This window comes from Schistocerca nitens, chromosome 8 (assembly GCF_023898315.1).
Source record: "Schistocerca nitens isolate TAMUIC-IGC-003100 chromosome 8, iqSchNite1.1, whole genome shotgun sequence".
Taxonomy (NCBI): Eukaryota; Metazoa; Arthropoda; class Insecta; order Orthoptera; family Acrididae; genus Schistocerca; species Schistocerca nitens.
In genome coordinates, this window is record NC_064621.1 from 356,218,154 (window position 1) to 356,240,416 (window position 22,263).

The 22,263-nt window shown below is 43.1% G+C and overlaps 1 protein-coding gene across 1 annotated transcript in view; it reads right to left on the bottom strand.

The window, feature by feature from the left end:
• LOC126198820 (probable cytochrome P450 301a1, mitochondrial) overlaps positions 1–22,263 on the bottom strand; it is a 284,658-nt gene that overhangs the window by 17,137 nt on the left and 245,258 nt on the right. The window contains exon 9 of the mRNA XM_049935391.1: positions 2,406–2,484. Coding sequence (XP_049791348.1) covers positions 2,406–2,484 — 79 coding nt within the window. The remainder of the gene's footprint in view (positions 1–2,405; positions 2,485–22,263) is intronic.

The window sequence follows — 22,263 nt, forward strand, 5'->3', positions numbered from 1 at the left end:
CCTATCCGAAGTCCGTAGAAAAGCGAGGTTGGGTAGCAGCGATCTATGCTGCTGTCGGCTGACACTGTGTCATCACGAAAGAACAGTTTTTGCCTCGGAAACAGTGCTATAACAGGTAGGCCGCCCATCTATCTGGTGTATTTGTGATATGTTTTAGTTTATGTTTTTTAATTAGAACAGTCTTGGTTGCAACTTGTTCTTTTATTAACAACGCGTTTCGTCTTCTGGGGCATCTTCAGTTTATCTTAAAATTTTTCTTTTGCAACATTTTAAAAACAATAAAACGTCCTGTGCCAGACTGAAGCATACGAGACCTTTTCCAACATCTTAAGAAACATAAAACGGCTCTGTGCTACACTGAAGCACTCGTCGAATCGGATGAACACGCAGAGACCTCAGTAAAGTCGTACCGGCAGGACAGAACGGTAGGACCTCACTTACAAAGATGTGTACACATTTAAACATAATACACAGTACTGCCGCCGGAACTTCACGGTAGGAACGTCAGGCGGCCACACAGGCAAGTAATGGCCAGTTCCCAGTGGCGACATCTGACAGGCACGCTGAATCGCTATAGAGTACGTGGCTCAGCCACCCAAGTCAAAGACCGTTGTTTTTTTAAGATAAAACGAGATTCCAGATATTACTTAAAGGATAACCTTTGCCTCTACTTGTTGTTGTTGTTGTTGTTGTGGTCTTCAGTCCTGAGACTGGTTTGATGCAGCTCTCCATGCTACTCTATCCTGTGCAGGCTTCTTCATCTCCCAGTACCTACTGCAACCTACATCCTTCTGAATCTGCTTAGAGTATTCATCTCTTGGTCTCCCTCTACGATTTTTACCCTCCACGCTGCCCTCCAGTACTAAGTTGGTGATCCCTTGATGCCTCAGAACATGTCCTACCATCCGATCCCTTCTTCTAGTCAACTTGTGCCACAAATTCCTCTTCTCCCCAATTCTATTCAATACCTCCTCATTAGTTGTGTGATCTACCCATCTGATCTTCAGCATTCTTCTGTAGCACAACATTTAAAAAGCTTCTATTCTCTTCATGTCCAAACTATTTATCGTCCATGTTTCACTTCCATACATGGCTACACTCTATACAAATACTTTCAGAAATGACTTCCTGACACTTAAATCTATACTCGATGTTAACAAATTTCTATTCTTCAGAAACGCTTTCTTTGCCATTGCCAGCCTACATTTTATATCCTCTCTACTTCAACCATCATTAGTTATTTTGCTCCCCAAATAGCAAAACTCCTTTACTACTTTAAGTGTCTCATTTCCTAATCTAATTCCCTCAGCATTTCCCGACTTAATTCGACTACATTCCATTATCCTCGTTTTGCTTTTGTTGATGTTCATCTAATATCCTCCTTTCAAGACACTATTTATTCCGTTCAATTGCTCTTCCAAGTCCTTTGCTGTCTCTGACAGAATTACAATGTCATCGGCGAACCTCAAAGTTTTTATTTCTTCTCCATGGATTTTAATACCTACTCCGATTTTTTTCTTTTGTTTCCTTCACTACTTGCTCAATATACAGATTGAACAACATCGGGGAGAGGCTACAACCCTGTCTCACTCCCTTCCCAACCGCTGCTTCCCTTTCATGCCCCTCGACTCTTATAACTGCCATCTGGTTTCTCTACAAATTGTAAATAGCCTTTCGCTCCCTGTATTTTACCCCTGCCACCTTCAGAATTTGAAAGAAAGTATTCGAGTCAACATTGTCAGAAGCTTCCTCTAAGTCTACAAATGCTAGAAACGTAGGTTTGCCTTTCCTTAATCTAATTTCTAAGATAAGTCGTAGGGTCAGGATTGCCTCACGTGTTAAAATATTTCTTCGGAATCCAAACTGATCTTCCCCGAGGTCGTCTTCTACTAGTTTTTCCATTCGTCTGTAAAGAATTCGCGTTAGTATTTTGCAGCCGTGACTTATTAAACTGATTGTTCGGTAATTTTCACGTGTGTCAACACCTGTTTTCTTTGGGATTGGAATTATTATATTCTTCTTGAAGTCTGAGGATATTTCGCCTGTCTCATATATCTTACTCACCAGATGGTAGAGTTTTGTCAGGACTGGCTCTCCCAAGAGTCTCAGTTCAATGGATTCCCTTAAGACACAGTTGCAATAGTTGCAATAATAAACCGGAGGAGCGACTGTCTGTATCTCACTATACATCATTCTGTGTCACTCGTTAGACGGTGCTCTGCCACCACTGATTCCTCCGGAGGTAATAGCTACTCCCTACATCACGCTCTTCACAATGTCATGGAGGCGAGGAGAAGTGGTTTAGCCTAGACTGAGGAGAGAAAGCGAAAGATGTTAAAGAGAAATCCTGTGAGACGAGCTGGTTTGGCAAGTTGCGGAGAGATGGTAGTTGTAGCTGAACTCACCCCTTTAGGTATCTGGTATCCAGCGATGACGGTGTCCTTCGTCAGACAGCGGCCATTGCCTATTACCACTGGATACAACCTGTGTAAGAAAACAGTAACAATATCTTGAATAGTTTAATCGAGTGATATATGTTTAAGAGCGTTCACCGCGATTAGATATTAACAATCAGACGGTATCAGCGTACTGAATTTAAAATTTTGTGGATACGGCAAAGTAAAATAAGAGTTCACGAGCAGTATTCAACGGGAAAAGATGGCGGCGTAAAACATTCGAATATTATTCCTTGGTGTCTGTTGAAAATGCCAACAACGTCTTAGAGTGGACTCAACAAAAGATACACTTGAAATATATATGTTAACAACTTCTACGCCATTTCTAGAATGTTTGATAGAATGGCAAATGTCCTTAGACGCAATCTTCCATTTTTTCTACTGAAATTCATTACCTTCTTTAATATTTGCATTTATTTATATAATATGTCTTTTGTAAATGAATTGGTCTGCGTACCTACTGTTTTCCTTTGCGGTCGTTTTGACTAATACCTGCTCTCTCGTTTATGTGGTGTTCTGTTTGGAGTAAGAGTAATATACATCATAAATACAAAAGAAAATTATTAAAATTCTAGTCAAAACCAGAAAGTGTAGTAGGGAGCGTACAGAGATACATTTCCTACGTCACTGCAGGTGGTAAAATCCTTCTTCGCTATGTTCGGGGTACAATACTGAAACTGAAACACAGCGGAGAAATGATGAAAAACTTTTTCCCCATTAATCCAAAACCAGTCATGACATCCTTACGTCGGCATTCCAGACTTTCTCCAAAACACTTTAGGTTAACATCTGGACGGACACCTAACCAAAAAAAAATGGTTCAAATGGCTCTGAGCACTATGGGACTTAACTTCTGAGGTCATCAGTCCCCTAGAACTTAGAACTACTTAAACCTAACTAACCTAAGGACATCACACACATCCATGCCCGAGGCAGGATTCGAACCTGCGACCGTAGCGGCCGCGCGGTTCCAGACTGTAGCGCCTAGAACCACTCGGCCACCCTGGCCGGCGGACACCTAACCGCACACACAGTTTTTCAATACATATAGAAAACAAGACATAGATAGTAGAAAAAGGAGGAGAAGGAAAAGTAGTAGATGAATATGGACTGGGTGAAAGGAATGAAAGAGGAAGCCGCCTCGTAGAATTTTGCACACAGCATAATTTAATAATCTCTAACACTTGGTTTAAGAATCATGAAAAAACATTGTATACGTGGAAGAGACCTGGAGAAGCCGGAAGGCTTTAAATTGATTATATAATGGTAAGACAGAGATTTCGGAACAGATTTTAAATTGTAAGATATTTCCAAGAGCAGATGTGGACTCTGACCACAGTTTATAGGTTATGAACTCAAGATTAAAACTGAAAAAAACTTCAAAAAGGTAGGAATTTAAACAGATGGGACCTGGATAAACTAAAAGAAACCTCAATCGTAGGGAGTTTCAGAGGGAGCATCAGGGAACGATTTACAAGAACAGGGGAGAGAATACAGTAGAACAAGAATGAGTAGCTTTGAGAGATGAAATAGTGAAGACAGCAGAGGATCAATTAGGCAAAAAGACGAGGGGTATTAGATATCCTTGGATAACACAAGAGATATTGAATTTAACTGATTAAAGGAGAAAATATAAAAATGCAGTAAATGAAGCAACCGAAAGGGAACACAAAGGTCTAAAAATGAGATTGACGTGTAGTGCAAAATGGATAGAGGACAAATGTAAGGTTTTAGAAGCATGTATCACTAGAGGAAAGCAGAGGAAAGAGAGATGCCACCTACAGAAATATTAAGGAGCCCTTCGGAGAAAAGAGAAGCGCCTTTAGGAATACCCGGAGCTCAGATGAAAAACCAGTCCTAGGCAAAGAAGGGAAAACAGAAAGATGGAAAGAGTATATTGTGGGCCTATACGAGGGAACTGTATTTGAGGGCAATATTATGGAAATGGAAGAGGACGTGGACGAAAATGAGATGGCAGATACGATACTCTGTGAAGAATTTGACAGAGCACTGAAAGGCCTAAGTCTAAACAAGACCCGAGGGTAGGCAGCATTCCGTTAGAACTACTGATAGCCTAGGGAGAGCCAGCCAACACAAAACTCTTCCATCTTGTTTGCAAGATGTATGAGACAGTTGACATACCCTCAGACTTCAAGAAGAATATAATTCCAGTTCCAAAGAAAGCAGGTGCTGACATGTGTGAAAGTTACCGAACTATCAGTTTAATTAATCACGGTTGCAAAATATTAACATGAATCCTTTACAAAAGAATGGAAAAACTGGTAGAAGCTGACCTCGCTGAAGATCAGTTTTATTACCGGAGAAATGTAGGAACACGCGAGGCAACACTGACCCTACGACTTACCTTAGGAGGTGGGTTAAGGAAAGGCTAACCTACATTTATAGCATTTGTAGACTTAGAGAAAGCTTTCGACAATGTTACCTGGAATACGGTCTCTTAAATTCTAAGGGTGGCAGGGCTAAAATACAGGGAGCGAATGATAATTTACGATCCATACAGAAACAAGACAGCAATAATCAAAGTCGAGGGTGTGAAAGGTAAGCAGTGGTTGAGACGAGAGAGACAGGCTTGTAGCCTATCACAGATATTATTCAATCTGTATATTGAGCAAGCAGTAAAGGAAACAAAAGAAAAATTTGGAGTAGGAATTAAAATCCAGGAAGAAGAAATAAAACTTTGAGATTTGCCGATGACATTATAATTCCGTCAGAGACAGCAAAAGACGTGGAAGATCAGCTGAACGGAATGGACAGTGTCTTGAAAGGAGGATGTAAGATGATCATCAACAAAAACAAAACGATGATAATGGAATACAGTCGAATTTAATCTGGTAATGCTGAGGGAATTAGACTATGAAATGAGACATTTAAAGTAGGAGACGAGTCTAGCTATTTGGGCAGACTGCATCTTCATTTGTAGCTTCAAATTCCTAGAAATAAAAGTGTCGGGTAAATTCAGTTGTAATATAACCAGAATAATATTAATAGTTGATAACCCAGCTTACCTCATTGCCGAAGGATTATTTCAACTTTGTAATTAATTGCAGACGCTCGCCTCCCTGAACACTTTCATACACGTCACAACGTTTGTAGCTGCAGTGTCGCTCAACGTTATATACGAGGTGTGGCTAGAAAAAAACCGGCCTAGTACTGGTGAAACAATAAAACGAATGCAATAAGGCTGAAAGTCGCGTGGCCTGTCACGTGACTCTCGCTCCGCCTACTGCTCGAGTTTCATCTGCCTCCTGCACTCAGTCTGCCCGTGGCGTCTGTTTTAAGTAGTTGACGTTTTGTCTGTGCGTCGGAAAATGTTGAGTGTACAGAAAGAACAGCGTGTTAACATCAAATTTTGTTTCAAACTAGGAAAATCTGCAAGTGAAACGTTTGTAATGTTACAACAAGTGTACGGCGATGATTGTTTATCGCGAACACAAGTGTTTGAGTGGTTTAAACGATTTAAAGATGGCCGCGAAGACACCAGTGATGACACTCGCACTGGCAGACCATTGTCAGCAAAAACTGATGCAAACATTGAAAAAATCGGTAAACTTGTTCGACAAACAGTGAATCAGCATTACTACATTAGCGTCCTGGCTACCCTACGTGAGCGAGTACGGAGAAAACGGAACGATTTGTGGAGAAAAAAGTCATGGATCCTTCACCAAGACAATGCCCCAGCTCACAGTGCGTTGTCAGTGAAGACGTTTTTGGCAAAACACAACATTCCCATCTTAGATCATCCAGCCTGCTCACCTGATTTGGCCCCCTGTGACTTTTTTCTTTTCCCTAAAGTCAAGTCAGCTTTGAAAGGAACTAGATTTGAGACTGTCGAAGCAGTAAAAGAAAAAGCGACGGAAGTAATGTATGGACTTACCGAAAATGATCTGCAGCATTGCTATGAACAGTGGAAAATTCGTATGGAGCGGTGTAGAGACCGAGGAGGAGAGTACATTGAAGGAGATAACATGAAATTGTAAATAATTGTAAATAAATGTTTTTTCCAGCATCAGTCCGGTTTTTTTCTAGCCACACCTCGTATCGACGTACTTAACATGTAGCCGGCCGGTGTGGCCGTGCGGTTAAGGGCGCTTCAGTCTGGAACCGCGTGACCGCTACGGTCGCAGGTTCGAATCCTGCCTCAGGCATGGATGTGTGTGATGTCCTTAGGTTAGTTAGGTTTAATTAGTTCTAAGTTCTAGGCGACTGATGACCTCGGAAGTTAAGGCGCATAGTGCTCAGAGCCATTTGAACCATTTTTACTTAACATGTAGCACGTCCTCCAGTATCCGCAAACAGCCACTGCAATTCCTCTTGGGATTCTCGGTGCACACAATTTGCGCTAGGACTTGGTCTCTTCTCAGCTGAATCCATATTCATAGCACCAGCTGTCACCGCAACGAACCAGTAGGTTGACAACAATACGAAGCTAACCTGCCCGCTCGCCGGCCGTGTACTAAGCGGGTGCTCACTAGCCGGAACGCCCGATGTGAGCAAGCCTGTTCTAGATCAACGTGAAGAACCTGTATGTTTTGGTGCGTGCATTTGCGAGTGTAAAATATGTTAATTAAGTGGCCGCATCTTTTTAGCACATTGACTGAGAAACAAAGTTTTTACACCTCTAAGGACATAAATTTCAACTTGATATGTCAACCCATTCCTAAGAAAAGGAGATCTTAACAGACGGACAGTCAGACAGTCGAATAAGAAATAACAAAAAAATATATTTTTTTCATATGATATAATTACAAATAAACAATTTTCGGAATTTATCCTTTAGCTGTACTGTGAAACCTTCTTTCCTGCCAAATTTCATGATTCTAGGTCCAGAGGAAGTACACTACAGGTTTCGTGGAGTGAGTTTGCGAGTAACGAAATATGTGTCATAAATAGCCGTATCTTTTGACTGAATTGGCTGAGAAGGCTAAATTTTTCACACTGCCAAGGGACCGTAGCCCTTAATATGTGATATACATTTGAACTTGATGCGTGTACCCGCTCCTTGGAAAAGGGTTTTTGACAGTCGTGCAGACAGACGGTCAATGGAATTATCCTGTAAGGGCTCTGTTTTTACCTATGGAGATACGGAACTCTAAAAACAAACCAATACGTCTTAGCATCTACAGTGTCATCGTAGCAGACAGGTTACTGACAATTCCATATTCTACCTACTAAAGCGCCAAAGAAACTGGTATGGGCATGCGTATTCAAATACAGAGAAATGTAAACAGGCAGAATACGGCGCTGCGGTCAGCAACGCCTACATAAGACAAGTGTCTGGCGCAGTTGTTACATCGGTTACTGCTGCTACAATCGCAGGTTATCAGGAATTGAGTTTGAACGTGATGTTGTAGTCGGCGCACGAGCGATGGGACACAATCTCCGAGATAGCGACGAAGTGGAGATTTTCTCGTATAACCATTTCACGGGTGTATTGTGAATATCAGGAATCAGGTAAAACACCAAATCTCCGACATCACTGCGGCTGGAAAAAGATCCTCCAAGAACGATAGCAAAGATGACTGAAGAGAATCTTTCAGCGTGACACAAGTGCAACCCTTCCGCAAATTGAAGCAGATTTCAATGCTGGGCCGTCAACAACTGTCAGCATGCGAACCAGTCAACGAAACGTCATCAATATGGACTTTCAGAACTGAAGGCCCACACGTCTACCCTTGTTAACTGCACGATACAAAGCTTTGTGCCTCGCATGGGCCCATAAACACCGACTTTGGACTGTTCCCTGGTCGGACAAGTCTCGTTTCAAACTGTATCTAACGGATGAACGCGTACGGGTATGGAGACAACCTCATGAATTCCTGGACCCTACATGTCAGCAGGGGACTGTTCAAGCTGGTGGAGGCTCTGTGATGGTGTGGAGCGTGTGCAGCTGGTGTGGGACGACTGATACGTCTAGATACGACTCTGGCAAGTGATACGTACGTAAGCATCCTGTCTGATCGCCTGCATCCATTCATGTTCATTGTGCATTCCGACGGACATGGGCAATTCCAACAGGACAATGCGTCGCCCCACACGTCCAGAATCGCTAAGGAGTGGCTCCAGGAACACTCTTCTGAATTTAAACACTTCCGTTGGCCACCAGACTCCCCAGACATAAACATTATTGAGCATGTCTGGGATGCCTTGCTCGTACTGTTCAGAAGAGATCTCCATCCCCTGGGACCCTTACGGATTTATGGACAGCCCTGCATGATTCATGGTGTCATTTCCTTCCAGCACTACGTCAGTCATTAGTCGAGTACATGCCATGTCGTGCAGCAGCACTTCTGCGTGCTCGCGGGGCCCCTACAGAATATTTGGCAGGTGTACCAGTTTCTTTGGCTCTTCAGTGTATATTCCTTAAGAATCTCCTGTAATGGAATTCTTCGTCTATGACCAATGTCAACATTACTTACGTCTATGCCGCTGAGACCCCAACCGCTGGGGACAATGGTAAACCTCTAGAACCGGAGTTCTATGAAACCCTCACTGTCCCCAAAAAAATCCCGAACCCACCTTGAGATGGGGCTGCAGATGAGGTATCACCGTCTTCCACAATCAGTGTGGGGTCAAGCAATGGAACTTAGGTACACTGGACCACGCCAGTAGTCCGCTCTTGTTGGGAGACCCACGTAATTCATCTGCAAGTTTTCATTCACACTGCTAGGAGTTGATCTCGGCGGCGGTGAACCTTCCGTGATCTTCAATGCATTCTCGTTAATGGATACATCTTTCACCAGGTGCCATCCATCTCTTTCTCTAACAGTCTCACTTAGCCAGTTATTTGAGCATGCAGACCTTCATGGGTTACATCCTAACATGCAGTCGGACCTACTTTTGGACAGCGTACTGCAGCAGCTCGACGTGAAATGGACTCAATAAGTCATTGGAAGTCCTCTGTAGAAATACTGAGCCATGTCGCCTTTTCTTTTTTTTTTTTTTTTTTTCGTCAGTCTACTGACTGGTTTGATGCGGCCCGCCACGAATTCCTTTCCTCTGCTAACATCTTCATCTCAGAGTAGCACTTGCAACCTACGTCCTCAATTATTTGCTTGACGTATTCCAATCTCTGTCTTCCTCTACAGTTTTTGCCCTCTACAGCTCCCTCTAGTACCATGGAAGTCATTCCCTCATGTCTTAGCAGATGTCCTATCATCCCGTCCCTTCTCCTTATCAGTGTTTTCCACATATTCCTTTCCTCTCCGATTCTGCGTAGAACCTCCTCATTCCTTACCTTATCAGTACACCTAATTTTCAACATTCGTCTATAGCAACACATCTCAAATGCTTCGATTCTCTTCTGTTCCGGTTTTCCCACAGTCCATGTTTCACTACCATACAATGCTGTACTCCAGACGTACATCCTCAGAAATTTCTTCCTCAAATTAAGGCCGGTATTTGATATTAGTAGACTTCTCTTGGCCAGAAATGCCTTTTTTGCCATAGCGAGTCTGCTTTTGATGTCCTCCTTGCTCCGTCCGTCATTGGTTATGTTACTGCCTAGGTAGCAGAATTCCTTAACTTCATTGACTTCGTGACCATCAATCCTGATGTTAAGTTTCTCGCTTTTCTCATTTCTACTACTTCTCATTACCTTCGTCTTTCTCCGATTTACTCTCAAACCATACTGTGTACTCAGCGAATCGTATCATTGATATCCTTTCACCTTGTATTTTAATTCCACTCCTGAACCTTTCTTTTATTTCCATCATTGCTTCCTCGATGTACAGATTGAAGAGTAGGGGCGAAAGGCTACAGCCTTGTCTTACACCCTTCTTAATACGAGCACTTCGTTCTTGATCGTCCACTCTTATTATTCCCTCTTGGTTGTTGTACATATTGTATATGACCCGTCTCTCCCTATAGCTTACCCCTACTTTTTTCAGAATCTCGAACAGCTTGCACTATTTTATATTGTCGAACGCTTTTTCCAGGTCGACAAATCCTATGAAAGTGTCTTGATTTTTCTTTAGCCTTGCTTCCATTATTAGCCGTAACGTCAGAATTGCCTCTCTCGTCCCTTTACTTTTCCTAAAGCCAAACTGATCGTCACCTAGCGCATTCTCAATTTTCTTTTCCATTCTTCTGTATATTATTCTTGTAAGCAGCTTCGATGCATGAGCTGTTAAGCTGATTGTGCGATAATTCTCGCACTTGTCAGCGCTTGCCGTCTTCGTAACTGTGTGGATGATGCTTTTCCGAAAGTCAGATGGTATGTCGCCAGACTCATATATTCTACACACCAACGTGAATAGTCGTTTTGTTGCCACTTCCCCCAACGATTTTAGAAATTCTGATGGAATATCATCTATCCCTTCTGCCTTATTTGACCGTAAGTCCTCCAAAGCTCTTTTAAATTCCGATTCTAATACTGGATCCCCTATCTCTTCTAAATCGACCTGTTTCTTCTTCTATCACATCAGACAAATCTTCACCCTCATAGAGGCTTTCAATGTATTCTTTCCACCTATCTGCTCTCTCCTCTGCATTTAACAGTGGATTTCCCGTTGCACTCTTAATGTTACCAAAGTTGCTTTTAATGTCACCAAAGGTTGTTTTGACATTCCTGTATGCTGACTCAGTCCTTCCGACAATCATATCTTTTTCGAAGTCTTCACATTTTTCCTGCAGCCATTTCGTCTTAGCTTCCCTGCACTTCCTATTTATTTCATTCCTCAGCGACTTGTATTCTGTATTCCTGATTTTCCCGGAACATGTTTGTACTTCCTCCTTTCATCAATCAACTTAAGCATTTCTTCTGTTACCCATGGTTTCTTCGCAGCTACCTTCTTTGTACATATGTTTTCCTTCCCAACTTCTATGATGGCCCTTTGTAGAGAAGTCCATTCCTCTTCAACTGTACTGCCTACTGCGCTATTCCTTATTGCTGTATCTATAGCGTTAGAGAACTTCAAACGTATCTCGTCATTCCTTAGTACTTCCATATCCCACTTCTTTGCGTATTGATTCTTCCTGACTAATGTCTTGAACTTCAGCCTACTCTTCATCACTACTATATTGTGATCTGAGTCTATATCTGCTCCCGGGTACGCCTTACAATCCAGTATCTGATTTCGGAATCTCTGTCTGACCATGATGTAATCTAATTGAAATCTTCCCATATCTCCCGGCCTTTTCCAAGTATACCTCCTCCTCTTGTGATTCTTGAACAGGGTATTCGCTATTACTAGCTGAAACTTGTTACAGAACTCAATTAGTCTTTCTCCTCTTTCATTCCTTGTCCCACGCCCATATTCTCCTGTAACCTTTTCTTCTACTCCTTCCCCTACAACTGCATTCCAGTCGCCCATGACTATTAGATTTTCGTCCCCCTTTACATACTGCATTACCCTTTCAATATCCTCATACACTTTCTCTATCTGTTCATCTTCAGCTTGCGACGTCGACATGTATACCTGAACTATCGTTGTCGGTGTTGGTCTGCTGTCGATTCTGATTAGAACAACCCGGTCACTGAACTGTTCACAGTAACACACCCTCTGCCCTACCTTCCTATACATAACGAATCCTACACCTGTTATACCATTTTCTGCTGCTGTTGATGTTACCCGATACTCATCTAACCAGAAATCCTTGTCTTCCTTCCACTTCACTTCACTGACCCCTACTATATCTAGATTGAGCTTTTTCATTTCCCTTTTCAGATTTTCTAGTTTCCCTACCACGTTCAAGCTTCTGACATTCCACGCCCCGACTCGTAGAACGTTATCCTTTCGTTGATTATTCAATCTTTTTCTCATGGTAACCTCCCCCTTGGCAGTCCCCTCCCGGAGATCCGAATGGGAGACTATTCCGGAATCTTTTTCAAATGGAGAGATCATCATGACACTTCTTCAATTACAGGCCACATGTCCTGTGGATACACGTTACTTGTCTTTAATGCAGTGGTTTCCATTGCCTTCTGCATCCTCATGTCGTTGATCATTGCTGATTCTTCCGCCTTTAGGGGCAATTTCCCACCCCTAGGACAAGAGAAAGGCCGTTGGCAGAATGAGGCTGACTTCTTATGCCGGAAGTCTTCGGCCGCCAATGCTGATTATTTATCAAAATTTAAGCAGTGGTGGGGATCGAACCCGGGTCCGAATACGTTTTGATTATGAATCAAAGACGCTACCCCTAGACAACGGGTCCCCCGCCTCTGTAGTTGATAAAGGATTTTGTGCGCGAATTGACGGTTTGATTATGTCCCATAAATCTTCGATGGGACTCATATCGGGCGATCTGGATGGACAAATCATTCGGTCGAACTGTCCAGGCTGTCCTTCAAACCAATCGCAAACAACTGTAGCCCGGTGACATGGTAACATGTCATCCACAAACACACACATACTTTTGACTGTTACCGTTACAGAGTAGCACACTAGACACCAATTCATTACTACAGTGACATGATACGGGCAATAAGAGACAAAGACGAATGGGAGATATTATTATAGCTAATGATGTCTCAAGGACATTACATGACGAATACAGGCGGACACAGCAATATATCAGAACAATGAAACACACACGAAGCAGCAAGACAGAAGTTCCAATTCGTACACCAACACAGATGGCAGTACCGAAACACACATTCACTCAAACAGTGAACACTTTCACCAACACGTAACGCAGACAACATTACACAACATCTAGAATATATGAACTTCATTATCATAAACAGTGTAATCCGATCAACCTTGTATACCTTTTCTAGCTTAAGTATAAACAGCAAGCATATATATCCCGCGCTTATTATACCGCTGTTGGAATGTAACACTTGTAAATTCAACTGTAGCGAACCGGGGTTGCAAGGCTCGAAGTAGTTCCGAGGCTTTCAGTCCCGGCTGGCTCAGATACGTTAACATTTCTCTCTGTCTTTCAATCCAAGCCATTCCTATCATCTGTTGTTTGTTGTTGTTGTGGTCTTCTGTCCTAAGACCGGTTTGATGCAGCTCTCCATGCTACTCTATCCTATGCAAGCTTCTTCATCTCCCAGCAATTACTGCAACCTACATCCTTCTGAATCTGCGTAGTGTATTCATCTCTTGATCTCCCTCTACGATTTTTACCCTCCACGCTGCCCTCCAATACTAATTTGGTGATCCCTTGATGCCTCAGCACATGTCCTACCAACCGATCCCTTCTTCTAGTCAACTTGTGCCACAGACTCCTCTTCTCCCCAATCCTATTCAATACCTCCTCATTAGTTATGTGATCTACCCATCCAATCTTCAACATTCTTCTGTAGCATCACATTTCAAAAGCTTCTATTCTCTTCTTGTCGAAACTATTTATCGTCCACGTTTCACATCCATACATGGCTACACTCCATACAAGTACTTTCAGAAACGACTTCCTGACACTTAAATCTATACTCGATGTAAACAAATTTCTCTTCTTCAGAAACGCTTTCATTGCCATTGCCAGTCTACATTTTATATTCTCTCTACTTCGACCATCATCAGTTATTTTGATCCCCAAATAGCAAAACTCCTTTACTACTTTGTCTCATTTCCTAATCTAATTCCCTCAGCATCACCCGACTTAATTCCATTATCCTCGTTTTGCTTTTGTTGATGTTCATCTTATATCTTCCTTCCAAGACACTATCCATTCCGTTCAACTGCTCGACTATTATAACTGCCATCTGGTTTCTGTACAAATTGTAAACAGCCTTTCGCTCCCTGTATTTTACCCCTGCCACCTTCAGAATTTGAAAGAGAGTTTTTCAGTCAACATTGTCAAAAGCTTTCTCTAAGTCTACAAATGCTAGAAACTTAGGTTTGCCTTTCCTTAATCTAGCTTCTAAGATAAGTCGTAAGGTCAGTATTGCCTCACGTGTTCCAGTATTTCTACGGAATCTAAACTGATCTTCCCTGAGGTCGGTTTCTGCTAGTTTGTCCATTCGTCTGTAAAGAATTCGCGTTAGTATTTTGCAGCCGTGACTTATTAAACTGATTGTTCGGTAATTTTCGCATCTGTCAACACCTGCTTTCTTTGGGATTGGAATTATTATATTCTTTTTGAAGTCTGACGGTATTTCGCCTGTCTCATACATCTTGCTCACCAGATGGTAGAGTTTTGTCAGGACTGGCACTCCCAAGGCCGTCAGTAGTTCTAATGGAATGTTGTCTACTCCCGGGGCCTTGTTTCGACTCAGGACTTTCAGTGCTCTGTCAAACTCTTCACGCAGTATCATATCTTCCATTTCATCTTCATCTATATCCTCTTCCATTTCCATATTATTGTCCTCAAGTACATCGCCGTTATATAGACCCTCTATATACTCCTTCCACCTTTCTGCTTTCCCTTCTTTGCTTAGAACTGGGTTTCCGTCTGAGCTCTTGATATTCATACAAGTGGTTCTCTTTTATCCAAAGGTCTCTCTAATTTTCCTGTAGGCAGTATCTATCTTACCCCTCGTGAGATAAGCCTCTACATCCTTACATTTGTCCTCTAGCCATCCCTGCTTAGCCATTTTGCACTTCCTGTCGATCTTATTTTTCAGACCTTTTTATTCCTTTCTGCCTGCTTCATTTACTGCATTTTATATTTTCTCCTTTCATCAGTTAAATTCAATATTTCTTCTGTTACCCAAGGATTTCCATTAGCCCTCGTCTTTTTACCTACTTGATCCTCTGCTGCCTTCACTACTTCATCCCTCAAAGCTACCCATTCTTCTTCTACTGTATTTCTTTCCCCCATTCCTGTCAATTGTTCCCTTATGCTCTCCCTGAAACTCTGTACAACCTCTGGTTCTTTCAGTTTATCCAGGTCCCATCTCCTTAAATTCCCACCTTTTTACAGTTTCTTCAGGTTTAATCTACAGTTCATAACCAATAGATTGTGGTCAGAGTCCACATCTGCCCCTGGAAATGTCTTACAATTTAAAACCTGGTTCCTAAATCTCTGTCTTACCATTATATAATCTATCTGAAACCTGTCAGTATCTCCAGGCTTCTTCCATGTATAAAACCTTCTTTTATGATTCTTGAACCAAGTGTTAGCTATGATTAATTTGTGCTCTGTGCAAAATTCTACCAGGCGGCTTCCTCTTTCATTTCTTCCCCCAAATCCATATTCACCTACTACGTTTCCTTCTCTCCCTTTTCCTACTGCCGAATTCCAGTCACCCATGACTATTAAATGTTCGTCTCCCTTCACTATCTGAGTAATTTCTTTTATTTCATCATACATTTCTTCAATTTCTTCGTCATCTGCAGAGCTAGTTGGCATATAAACTTGTTCTACTGTGGTAGGCGTGGGCTTCGTATCTATCTTGGCCACAATAATGCGTTTACTATGCTGTTTGTAGTAGCTTACACGCACTCCTATTTTTTTATTCATTATTAAACCTACTCCTGCAATACCCCTATTTGATTTTGTATTTATAACCGTGTATTCGCCTGACCAAAAGTCTTGTTCCTCCTGCCACCGAACGTCACTAACTCCCACTATATCTAACTTCAACCTACCCATTTCCCTTTTTATATTTTCTTACCTACCTGCCCGATTAAGGGATCTGACATTCCACGCTCCGATCCGTAGAACGCCAGTTTTCTTTCTCCTGATAACGACGTCCTCTTGAGCAGTCCCCGCCCGGAGATCCGAATGCGGGACTATTTTATCTCCGGAATATTTTACCCAAGAGGACGCCATCATCATTTAACCATACAGTAAAGCTGCATGCCCTTGGGAAAAATCATCTATCATCATATATTCATAAAATCTGAATTTTTTTCCTCTCAGTTTCAAATGAACTTATTTATTATTACATTCATTATAATTGCTGAAAATTTAATTTCTGTTTGTAATATGGAATATCTTTTGTAATCTACATGAAAAGCTGTAAAATGAACGACCTGTTATAAAATGTAAGGCAACACATCTCTAAATGAGCAGTAAATCAAGTCAAATCGACGATAAAAATTCCTTTTTTTTTACCATGAAGTCCTTGACAGGCTTCAAATCGTCTCCAAGTAGTCGAAAACAGCCAGTATCCAGTCCACTTGCCCGCATCTCGTGGTCGTGCGGTAGCGTTCTCGCTTCCCACGCCCATGTTCCCGGGTTCGATTCCCGGCGGGGTCAGGGATTTTCTCTGCCTCGTGATGGCTGGGTGTTGTATGCTGTCCTTAGGTTAGTTAGGTTTAAGTAGTTCTAAGTTCTAGGGGACTGATGACCATAGATGTTAAGTCCCATAGTGCTCAGGGCCAGTCCACTATATGTAAACATAGCCCACATCATTATGGAGACATCGCCAGCTTGCGTGGTGCCTTGTTGTTGACTACTTGGGTCCATGGCATCGTTTGTTCTGTGCCATCCTCCAATCCTACCATCAGATGTTACCGCCTGAAATCGTTACTCGTCACGGTTTTCCAGTCGCTTCTCGTCCAGCCGATATGATGACGAGCCCAGGAGAGGTGCTGCAGGCGATGTCGTGCTGTTAGCAGAGGTATTTGCATCGGTCGTCTGCTGTCGTAGCCCATTAATGCCATATTTCGACGCCCTGTCCCAACGGATACGTTCGTCGTACGTCCCACGTTTATTCCTGCTGTTGTTTCACGCAGTTTTGCTTGTCTGTTAGCAGTGACAACTCTACGTAAACGACGCTGCTCGCTCGTTAAGCGAAGGCCGTCAACCACTGCATTGTCTGTGGTGGGAAGCAATGCCAGAAATTTGGTATTCTCGGTACACTCTTAACGCTGTGGATCTCGGAATACTGAATTCCCTAACGATTACTAAATGAAATGTCTCATGCCTCTACTTCCAATTACCATTCCACACATGAAGTGTTAATTCCCGTCGTGCAACCATATTCAAGTCAAAAACCTTTTAACATGAATAACCTAAATACAAATGACAGCTCCACCAATGCACTGCCTATGTATACCTTGTATACGCAATACTGCCGCCATCTGTATATGCGCATGTCACAGTGCCATAACTTTTGTCCTCTCAATGTAACACAATATAGTCAGGTGCACCAATGACGCAATATGCACACATATTTGTCGGGCGTTTCTATATCTTATGTAAATATTCAGGTTATGGTCAATGGCCGGTCAGACAGTGTAGGTGGATTTACATCTCAGTGTGATGGACTGAGGTACCGCACAAGAGGAGTTTGCGATAGTTGGTACCAGAAGTATGGTGGACGCCCGTTCGCGGCAGGAACATCGCTGCGAGCAACCCAATGACGCTGCCCGCGAAAATCACGCCACCTGGAGCGGCAGCTGTACCAGGGAGAGAGAGGCGCGTAAGTAAGCGTGCACGAGCAGGAGTTGTCAGTTGCAGGTTGTAAGTCAGTCCGAGTCTTGCTAGGAAGTTCCTGCAGAACGTTCGTCATGTCTTAAAGTATAAAGTCGTCGAGTGAGATAGGAACAGTGCCTCATAGATAGACAGCGGGCAGTCTTCAACAGAAACAGATTATTGAATAGAATTACCATGGACAGAGACGGCCTGTCTAGAGACTTAACTGAGTACTGTTAGTTTGGAACTTTTCTTCAAATAGTACATCAAGACAGAAGACTTCTTACGACTTTAGTTCAGAGAACATTATTGTTTGTGTTCATGGAACTCTATTGAACGCAGGGCAGATAGGCTAAACCTTCATTCTACAATCGCTGTAACCAGTTTTACCAAAGTTGAGTAATATATTTTACTATTCACTAATTTGTGTTACTTTCATTGTGTTTGTGCTACCCACGCATCCATCCTACCAGGAGACCTTTACTAGTTTTTTTCAGTAGCAGCGAGATTTTCATCAAAGTGGACGCGCCAAGTCCTCAACACACACAAGCATCCTTCCCTTAATGTTTGAAAATATACCATATACCCTATGACCTGTTGTCCTATTGTCCCAATGTCTTTGCCATTCAAGCACTTCCAATAACTTTACCTCTAGCTTAACTGCTACTTCCTGGCCGGTCGCAGTGACCGAGCGGTTCTAGGCGCCTCATCCGGAACCGCGCGACTCCTACGGTCGCAGGTTCGAATCCTGCCTCCGGCATGGATGTGTGTGATGCCCTTAGGTTAGCTAGGCTTAAATAGTTCTAAGTTCTAGGGGACTGATGACCTCAGATGTTAAGTCCCATAGTGCTCAGAGCCATTTGAACCATTTTTGTTACTTCCTGACATCTCACCTTGCGAAGACTCCATTTGCGAAGTCAGTAAAGAGAACTTATGTATGTGACAGTAATATCTATGAATTACACGCCTAGTATGACTAGAAATGCCACCACAGTTGTAGCCTCAAAGGTTCTTGTGAGCGTCTTCAGCAAACTTCTCGTTGTACGTATTAGGACCGATATTCCGACTGTATCGTAGTTTGTGTGCCCAGACGCTGACTGCAAACCCTACGATTTGGATGAGGATTGTATCGTGCAATTGTATCATAGTCAATGATGCCCATATTTTCCAGTTTGTGCAAAACTTTGTCATATTTCTGAGAGACACGCGTGTCAAAGGTGCGATTCTCGTCGGAGTGTATGATCGGGTACTTGCATACCTCACCCCATCGTCCCGCGTTCCCCCAGTACTCAGAGCATAATCCCGCGAGCAGGAGAGGCTGCCTTTGAGCAGGTAAGTATCCTTATCTGCCGCGGTTTCTAATTTATTCTCTGAGCACCACTTTCGCAACTAAGCAAGCACATCAGATTCTTTCCTTTGCAGCTCGGCTCTTAAGCCCTCTGCAATCGCAACCAGTATGTCACTGGCATAGGTTATGCTTCCTATCTTAAACCACTCGATAGATTGTTAGATTTTTTTTAAAAATGGAGTTTGTAACGTATCATTTTCTGGACTCCTATGTGTACTGGCCTAGTTCGGTATCGTAGTCTTGTCGGCTAGTTTGCGCTTATGGAAGGAGGGGCTTTGTGTTCGACCTCATGTTGATCGGCCGGGCCTTCCCTAATCCTGCCAAATGGGTGAAGGTCAGAGCCGACAATGCTGATTTTAAGAACTAGGAATTTCCCCTTGATGGCCGATGGTTCCAACGTCTGTTGCAGAAAAAGTTCTTAAAGTCCTGCCAAAGGCAACGTCTTACAGAACCGTTGTAAGCAGGAGCACGAAATGGTCAATGAGGATACCTGCGGTCTACTCCACAATTTCACTGGCTCCCGTGGAAATGAGACGTCGGCCATGAGCCCTCGTAGGTTTGAGGTGGTGGGTCATAGACCCTCTGGGCCGGAATTCGTGTTTTAAAGTGGTTATCATTTCGGACGTATCGCCCTAGTGAGCCTGCGTGAAAAACGAAGTTACTTTTCCGGCACTAACAGCCTACAAAGCAACCGGAAGTGTTTTGCTGTGCGCGGGGGTTGAATTGTGCTCAGATACTCTCTTGTTTTTCTCGGAGAGTGTTGTGGTTTAGTGAGAGTTGACTTGTTCGGTAAAAGGAGGCCTCATAGCAGGTGGTGTTGGAGAAAAGTGACGGACTTGGCTAGGGTCAATTCAAGCCAAAGCAGGCTAGTACTGGCAAGAAGGGCATTCCCGGCAAAGAGAAGTCTGCTAGTATCAGACATTTAATTTGAGGAAGAAATTTATGAATGTACGTTTGCAGCACTGCATTGTATGGCAGTGACACATGGGCTGTGGGAAAACCGGAACAGAGAAGAACGGAAGCGTTTGAGCCGTGGTGCTACAGGAAAATGTTGGAAATTAGGTGCACTGATAAGGAGGTTCTGGGCGGAATCGGCGAAGAAAGGAATATATGGGAAACCCTGACAACAAGGGAAATGATATTAGGGCATCTGTTAAGACATCGGGGAATAACTTCCTTGGTACTAGAGGGAGCTGTAGAAGATAAAAACTGTAGAGGAAGACAGAGTGGGGTACATAGAGCAAATAATCCAGGATGTAGGTTGCGAGTGCTACTCTGACCTGAAAAGTTTCACGCAGGAGAGCAATGCGTGGCGGGCCGCATAAAACAAGTCAGAAACCTGAAGAGTCAAAAAAATTAATTTGTGTCCGCCAAAATTTCAGAGTGATGTTTTTGTGTTCTCTTTCCCTAATGACTCTGAACTAAAATCCGTTGTGGTGACTGTCGACTGGAGCGGCTAGTAGCCATTTGGACGCCGTGTATAGAAATCTCAGCCTCGAAGATATTCCGGTTTAGTGGTCGGATATCGGGATCATTCTTGAAAGTATACAGTGCAACACAATTATAGAATCACTTTTTCGAAATCCCGTAATTGTCCAAATGTGTGTGAATTCCTAAGAGACCAAACTGCTGAGGTGATCGGACCCTAGATTTACACACTACTTAAACTAACTTATCTGACTTATGCTAACAAGGGAACCTCCCCATCGCACCCCCCTCAGATTTAGTTATAAGTTGGCACAGTGGATAGGTCTTGAAAAACTGAACACACATCAATCGAGAAAACAGGAAGAAGTTGTGTGGAACTATGAAAAAAATAAGCAAAATATACAAACTGAGTAATCCATGCGCAAGATATGCAACATAAAGGCAACTGTGCGCCAAGGAGCGCCGTGGTCGCGTGGTTAGCGTGAGGAGCTGCGGAACGAGAGGTCCTTGGTTCAAGTCTTCCCTTGAGTGAAAAGTTTTATTTTTTATTTTCAGACAATTATTATCTGTCCGTCCGTCCGTCCGATGCGAGGTAACTGCGCCGTAGTATGGGGACGCTACACCTAAACGGAAAAATTTGAAAACGTTAAAAACATATGTTTTGACAGAACACAGGGAAAACTGTGTGACTGTGAAACTGTTGCATTCATTTGTTGTAGTTCATGTGACAAACTCTTATGTTTTCATCACTTTTTTGGGAGTGATTATCACATCCACAAGAAAACCTAAATCGGGCAAGGTAGAAGAATCTTTTTACCCATTCGCCAAGTGTACAAGTTAGGTGGGTCGACAACATATTCCTGTTATGTGACGCACATGGCGTCACCAGTGTCGTATAGAATGTATCAGACGTGTTTTCCTGTGGAGGAATCGGTGGACCTATGACCTTCCGATCAAATGTTTTCGGTTCCCATGGGAGAGGCACGTCCTTTCGTCTACTAATCGCACGGTTTTGCGGTGCGGTCGCAAAACACAGACACTAAACTTATTACGGTGAACAGAGACGTCAATGAACGAACGGACAGATCATAACTTTGCGAAAATAAAAAAGTAAACTTTTCACCCGAGGGAAAATTTGAACTAAGGACCTCTCGTTCCGCAGCTGCTCACGCTAACCACGAGACCACGGCGCTCCTGGGCTCATAGTATCCTTGATGTTGCCTATCTTGCGCATTGACTACTCAGTTTGTATATTTTGCTCATTTTTTTCATAGTTCCACACAACTTCTTCCTGTTTTCTCGATTGATCTGTGTTCAGTTTTTCAAGGCCTATGCACTGTGCCAACTTATGACTAAATCTGAGGGGGGTGCGATGGGGAGGTTCCCTTGTAAGAACAACACACACACACACACACACACACACCCATGCCCGAGGCAGGACTCGAACCTCCGGCGGGAGGGGTCGCGCAATCCGTGACATGGCGCCTCTAACCGCGCGGCCACTCTGCGCGGCCCGTAATTGTCTCCAACTGCGATGCAGAAGTTTCAGATTTGGCTCTAATGTGTCTTTAACCTTCCTCTGTAATGGTGTAAAAGTGCGGTATTCTGCGACTTCACCCTCGCGCTCGGCGACGCTCCGAACAGTAAGGTGTCGACACATACGAAAGAAAGGCCAGCTCAGAAGTTCATAGCAGCTGTAATGTGGATTAGTGCGGCATTCTGTGGGTGATCACGGGTGGATGCAGCATTGGCATATGC